The sequence below is a fragment of the Triticum aestivum genome, chromosome 2B (assembly GCF_018294505.1).
Source record: "Triticum aestivum cultivar Chinese Spring chromosome 2B, IWGSC CS RefSeq v2.1, whole genome shotgun sequence".
Taxonomy (NCBI): domain Eukaryota; kingdom Viridiplantae; phylum Streptophyta; class Magnoliopsida; order Poales; family Poaceae; genus Triticum; species Triticum aestivum.
In genome coordinates this window covers 443,685,890-443,693,023 of record NC_057798.1, presented here as the reverse complement: position 1 = coordinate 443,693,023, position 7,134 = coordinate 443,685,890, and the positions used below count along the sequence as shown (strand labels likewise).

Here is a 7,134-nt window from a genome sequence, read left to right as displayed (position 1 = left end):
GCTAACAAACGAAACACTTATACGTATCTGATTATAGCGAGCAGGAGAGTATTGGCTATCTTCTGTTCCACTGCCGATCACTCAAACCCCTCTGGGACGAGCTGGATAGTGTACATGATACCTTTAGTACTGTAGAACGAATTTGCTTATTCTCACTTAGCCTCATGTAAAACAGCTTTCAAAAACGTCTTATATTGTGAGACGGGGGAAGTATGTCATTAGACTTTTACGCGAGTAGACATTTTCTAGCTAACCACCACCCTAGAAGCCTTTTGTAGCAGAGCTCTGCACTCCAAATGCATGTCTTTGTTCGAAAAACAAGGGTAACAATGAAACGCTTCAAATGAAGAGGAGGGATATTGCCTAGAGTTTTGTGGACCACACATACCTCAAGGAAACCCGAGTCAAATTTCCCCCTCCGTTGGGTGGACGGACGGTTGCCCTGCTCACATCCTTCCTACATCCATGCGCAACCATGGAAACCCTCCTGCCACCTTGGTTATTTAAGCGCAGGAGGTGGCATGCAGAAACCGGTGAGTTTCTTTGCCCTCCTCTCTGCATTCACCCCCAGGTCATTCAGCCTCCGCCGAGGCAGACCATTCACCGGAGGTAGAGGGGAAACGCGCAACAGCCATGGCCTCGCTCCGCATCCTTTCAGTGATCGCCGTGGTCGCCATCTTTGCCCTCGCCGGCACCGCCGTCGCCAATGACCTCCCCGACTACATTGTTCAGGGACGGGTCTACTGCGACACGTGCCGTGCCGGGTTCGAGACAAATGTCACCGAGTACATCAAGGGTAAGCAAGGCATCTCTGACCCATACTATTACTACACATCTCTGAACCTGTGAACAGCTGAAACAGGACATGCTGCACTCAGTGGTACGTACTTAATTTGTTGATGGAATGCAGGTGCCAAGGTGAGGCTGGAGTGCAAGCGCTTCGGCACTGAGAAAGTTGAGCGCTCCATCGACGGCGTAACCGACGAGAAGGGCACTTACAAAATCGAGCTCAAGGACAGCCATCCGGAGGATATCTGCGAGATGGTTCTTGTCCAGAGCCCCCTCCCAAACTGCAACGAGGTTCAGGCTCTCAGGGACCGCGCCGAGATAGTCCTCAGCAGGAACGTTGGCATCAGCGACAACATCCGCATGGCCAACCCGCTCGGCTACCTCAAGGACAAGCCACTGCCCGCCTGCCCTGACCTGCTCAAAACGTTCAACCTTACTACTGATGATGATCACTGAGCAGAGCAGGCAGACCGCCAACATGGTACCACTGGAGAGGCTGCTGCACCACACCAATAAATCTGTTATCTGGCATGCAAATAGCATGGTTGTATCAGCAGAGTACAGCATCAATGCGTAGCTGTCTCTAATGCTACTTACAGCCTTGTGATGTACCAGATCTTGCCATCGATTCTTCTTCTGCAAGCTGTAACAAATCTTGTCAACAAAAGTCACCATCCACCTAACCTGATAAGAACAATGCCATTTCATTTCTTTCTAAATTACCAACTTCAGAAATTGCTCATGTTAGATAACGCCTTGGGTGTAATTTACACCCGTGGCACTGTGTTTCTATTACATCACGTAAGAGGAAGTATGAACTATTTCTATGGGGCCTATGTGGCAAAGAGGATGGGAAGCTCTTAACTCTTCCCTACCACGGTTTCAGATCTCCAACAGGTCCGGCAGTCCAGTTGAGATGCTTCTCGCCAGGTGGCAAGTATACACCCTCAGGGTGTGGGAGCTTACGAGCAAGGCCATTCAAGATCTGGTGGAATGCATCTCGTGGTTGGGCTGGCTGTGGGAACAACATGGCCTGCTTCATTGATGGATTTGCAAGCAATCTTTGCTTTCTTAGAATATCCTCGATGGGCATTGATGTCAGGATTGTGTCCAACTTTGGGACATCCTTCTCCTCCACAAAAATACCAATTTCTTCCCATGGGATAGCATCAGCAAATGGCAGCACAATATCGTCAGCTATGATGACTGGAATGCAGCCAAAGACCACAGCCTCAACCAACCTAGGGCTCCATGGTGCCCAGCCCAATGGGCACAGGCAGAAGACCGCGCGCTGCATGTCTTCGTAGTAAGTGGCAGGGTGATCGGTGGAAATGTCAAACAGAGGATTGTTCTTGAAGTTCTCCCACAGGGAAGCTCGCACACCTCTGTACAACACCACCACTCAAGTGAGTAAATAAATGGAACCAAACCATGAGGAAGAGTTCAGATTGGTCAAATTTTAGAAGCAATGATACCTTGCATAGTAACCACCCTCAGGGTCATTTCCGGTGTCATAGAACAGACCCCTAAAGTAAACGAAGATTGACCGTGGTGTGTCCGGGGGAATAAGGTGAGCCTGCATTTTCTGAGGAGGAGCAAAGGGTGGAATGATGATAGACCCCTCCTTCAGGCAAACATGATTCTCCTGTCCAAATGTTTGCACCAATGTAGCACGTCGCAGCAATGGGAGAATGCCACGTTCAATAGCTTTTTCTTCCTGCAAATACCACCATAACTATTACACAGAGAACTTTTGAGCAAAACGCAAAATAAAGGAAGATATATTCCTAATTACTACCTTTGTAAACAAATATAAGACGACCTTTGCAGACGTCTTATATTTGTCTACAGAGGGAGTATGACCTACTGACCTCCTTTAGTTACAAGTTGTACTAGAAGAAATAACAAGGTCAGGCATAAGGAAACCCTTAGTGAATATGTGGGTCCGAGGGACTAGTGAATTCACCTGATAATGGAAGCAAGCTCCAAAATCATGTGGGACAACAAAGAAGTGATCTGCGCCATCAGTTCGGTTCCAAAAGGGCCATTTATTCGAAATATACTGGATCGAACTCCTCATCACCCGTGGTGACTTGAATGGCAAGGGAAGACCAGCAGGAGTTAGGTCACATGTAGTATAAACTGGTGTGTAGAACCAATCAGCCTCTTTGGGTTTGAGAGTCCGCACAGCACTTGAGAGCAAGAAACGATGCATGAATATTTCCGCAGCAAACATGTGATTGAGGCACCGGGGATCCTTGGTGACCATCTTCTTGTTATACTTTCTTGGCAAGTCATATATGAAAACCTTTAACTTTCCCACAGGATTGTCTTCTAGCACATCACCAGCACTTCCTACAAGTTAAATAATCGCAAATTCAGCAAACAGATGAGCGAATTATCTGAACAAAATTTGAAGTAATTAGGTTGTGCAACAGCAAAGCATATGACTATCTCTATCAAAAATTGTGAGATTATATCAAGTTTATTTAAATTACTTGAGAATGGTAAACTGAACCTTTGTGATTATAATTGATCAATTCTATCTCAACCAAATATATTTGTGTACAGACGCATAAACATAATCTTGGCAACAATATCCAACACGAAAGACAGAAAAGAAGGCGTATCAACTGAACGGAGGAACTGAACCAGAACCAATCTGGACTCAGCGGCCCTCAAAGATGACCTAGTCCACAACTCAAAAAACAGAACCAATCATCTCCACAGATCAGAACCAAATTAACAATCATACTAACTCGCAGTTTAGAGCGTGTCAACAGGTGGAGCAGGAGCGAAAAATTCCTAGTTTCTGAAAACATCAAACTTTTGAGAAGGAAGAAACAAAAAAGGAAGAGATTTGGAGATATGGCCGGACCTGAGATGCGCTCGCTGTGCTGCTGAACGGCGTGGTCGGCCTCGCCGGACTCCGTAGCGGCCGCGGCGGCCGGCGCCGTCAGGACGGACGAGAGGGCCACTGCCGCCAGGAGCAGGGCCACGGGGAGCCATACCGCTTGCGATCCCATCGTGGACGGCACCGCCCTGCCGGGTCTCCGGCACCCAGAGCCGAGTTTAATTAACTATGAGATTGGATTTGTGAATTCGATAAAGGGAGCAGATTGGGTAGCAGAGCGAAGCAAGGAAGGAGGAGGTCAAGAAGATTTTGTTAGGACAAATGGAGATTGGAGAGAGGAGAGAGAATGGCTCGAGTCTTGCCAGATAAAAAGGTCTGCAGTAAGGCTGGTAACATAGGTAGTAACATAGATGCCACATAAGCAAAAATGATGATGTGGCAAGTAGTTAATGAAGAGAGAGGCAAATAGGGTAACATAATATGTTACCATCACATAGCGGTTTCCAATGCATAATGAGTCTACAAAGTAATAAATGAAGGCAACTATGTTACCACACCTATGACACTACCCACTATGAAGGTAGTAACATAGATTAGTAACATATGTATGTTACTAGTCTAAGTTACTCCCCACTATGACCAGCCTAAGCGTACAAAACCACTTTCCTTGACCAGTTAGTATGAAGTAAAGATGGGGCTTAATTAGGGGTACTAATCACTGTATTATCTGATCTCCGAAAAAATCACTGTCGTCTGTTTGGTTGAAAATCGTTGTTGTTATTAATGCTGGCTTCACCTTTTTTAGGAAATCATGATGGCTTACTTCTCTAGTGCCATATAAGGAGAGGGCCCAAAAGCACTGGCACTGGATAATAAGGGTAGTCATAATACTCCATCATAAGAGCAATTTCTCAAGAAAGAAATAAAGATTGTATGGTATCTTGTCTCAAACTTCAACAGTTTCTATGAACTAATTTGTGTGCAAACAAATAAAGATTATGTGCCAACTCAAAAGAAAAAAGGGATACAAATGACAAGCTGAATTTAATTGTGAGCTCGAATCCAGGGCGACGTTCGCGTCACTGCCTAGACGCATAACACATCGTGAGCAATCCTTCGATCCGACATGTAGTGCATCCAGCCGGCCCGTCTAGTGCATTGTTGGATCAAGCGGCGCATCACGCTAGAGGCTCTCAGTCTCTCAGATGCTATGCCAATATATATTTCTCGTTAAATTTTGATGGTCAAGATATATATGCTTTTTTGCGGAAAAAAGATGCATACCTTATGCATGAGTTAATATATAATGGTGTATGTGTGTCAGTGATTTCAAGTAATAGATACAATATCTTAGATGCCGCCATAGAGCCTTTTAGCTAGGATGAAAGAAGATCCAAATTAAGCAAAAGAAGGAACAACTTTCTCAATACTTTTATCATCATAACAGCTTTATTCATCAAATAATAGCAAGGTCGTTTACATAGGGGTTAAAAATTTATCATCGAGTCTGACAATATGGTGGCGTTGGAGGCTATCTTTGATTCAAATGCTTATATGAGAACTGATGTTCCAATAATTGCAGAGTGTTCTCATGAACTGCAGTAAAGAAGCAAATATGGTAGTTGTCTAGCTGATTGCTTGGCAAAACACTGTTTTAGCATTTATAAGTCCGAATCTTGGGAATCCAATGTCCCTAACCTTCTCAATGCTTATTCACAAGAGAGGCATTTGGGACCTCAGGCTCCATAGGGGCCTTTTACGAAAAAGTAAAAATATAAATTGAATTATAAAGTTTCAAATAAAATATGAAAAGTCCACATGTACATGTATTATATATGTCTCCGTCTAAACACGCAACACAACGTGGGCTGTTCGCCGATCCAACACGTAGAGTGTCCAACTGGCTATGTCTACCGTACTACTGGATGACCTGGACCAAGCGGTATAGGTGAGCTAGAAAAAAAATCATGAATAGATCCACAATTTTTTTAGCTTACGTGTTAACGTATCTCATAATAAAATTTACACTCGTGCAACGACGTGTTATACAAACGGTTTTTACCCCCTTTTCACTATGGAGTTTTAAACCGTCGTCTTGCTTGTGTGTGCGACCGGGGGGGGGGGGGGGGGGGGGTCCTTCCCACACAACCCAGAAACCGTCGGTGATAGGTCCTCCGGTTACACACACGGGGCAAAATGAGCTCGTGTGTGATCGGGCGAGCCATCGCATACAATTATACAGGCCCAATTGTTTCTGTTTGTATGTACATCTCACACAGTGTTCATACGTACATCCCACACAGTGAATCCCAGACAAATGTTTTTGTCCGTATGTACATCACACACAATTTTTCGTTCGTGTGCGATCGGGAGAGATAATGTAGACGCTTCATGGGACAAGCCGTGGAAGATCGTCTTGCCATCCCACATAGTTTTCTATATAGCCTCATATGTGATAGCTGTAATGATCACATACACTCTGCCTCCGTTAACCATTTGCATTATTCAAGTATATCACACACGATTTGATGAAAAAAACTATGTGACATTGGGCTATCCATCACACACGCTTTTACTGCTAGAAACATTTGTAAAGTTTCATGGCCCATTTAGCAGATTTATTAGTTTACTATCAATACTTCCAGTATTAATCAAATTCACATTTCATATCGAACAGTTGCTTGCCACTTTCATATCAGGCCCATAAATATATTTTAACATCACAATACGATAGCTAAGTGAAAATAGCAGAGTACAACATATATCTAGTTCATCTTCATAAGCACAAAGTATGTTGAGCACAATATTAGATCAATATATTCATTTCCCTAATTGACTGATGCATGATCAGCCAAATTCGTCTTCTCCACCTCTGCTTTCGGTTAATTAAGAACTTGTTTTACACTGACCAACTAGGAAAGTATCTCCTCCTTTGCAAACACCATCTTAGCAAAGTCTAATTTAAAATATCTGAGCTCATTCTCCATCTTTTTCTTTTTTCTGTATCTTAAAATATTCTTCAGCGTTGACAACATTTTCTCTAAGCTTATCTCTGTTCTCTTCCTCATACATGCTCCAGAGCTTTGCTAGGCACATCTTCAAAGACTGTGACCACTTTTGATCAACCCACTCTAGGTGAGAACACTTTCATTCATCCTATAATATTTAAAACTAAATCAGTTACAATTGTAGGGAAAATGGGTTTCTAGCAACATAGAAAATCACCACATACAAATTTTGAAAAACTGAAAAACACATTAATTATGACATATATTCTAAAAAAGATCAACGTGCAAATGAATTAATTGCTACTTGAAAGTGCAACTAATCCCCAGGCGGTGGTTTTGGTAATTCATAACAACATATAGCTTATTGAGCTAATATCCATTCAAGTCTAATATTTCAGAAAGTTCAATGAATGGCATGGCATGGACTAGAGATGTGTACCCCTCAAAATGCTAAGGACAGATATTGGCAAAAGCCCAAGACTC

At 43.4% G+C, this 7,134-nt stretch overlaps 2 protein-coding genes across 2 annotated transcripts; one reads left to right on the top strand and one right to left on the bottom strand.

Annotated features, from left to right (window-relative positions):
• The first annotated feature begins 554 nt into the window (after positions 1-554).
• On the top strand, positions 555-1,500 carry LOC123045348 (pollen-specific protein C13). The gene is made up of 2 exons (XM_044468364.1): positions 555-796; positions 911-1,500. Exons 1-2 carry the CDS (start codon positions 634-636, stop codon positions 1,243-1,245), a joined length of 498 nt encoding a protein of 165 aa, XP_044324299.1. The 5' UTR covers positions 555-633; the 3' UTR covers positions 1,246-1,500.
• On the bottom strand, positions 1,475-3,997 carry LOC123045347 (probable glucuronosyltransferase Os04g0398600). Its single transcript, XM_044468363.1, has 4 exons — positions 3,668-3,997; positions 2,756-3,144; positions 2,265-2,506; positions 1,475-2,174 (listed from the first exon to the last, which is right to left on the bottom strand). Exons 1-4 carry the CDS (start codon positions 3,813-3,815, stop codon positions 1,661-1,663), a joined length of 1,293 nt encoding a protein of 430 aa, XP_044324298.1. The 5' UTR covers positions 3,816-3,997; the 3' UTR covers positions 1,475-1,660.
• Positions 3,998-7,134: the final 3,137 nt, after the last annotated feature.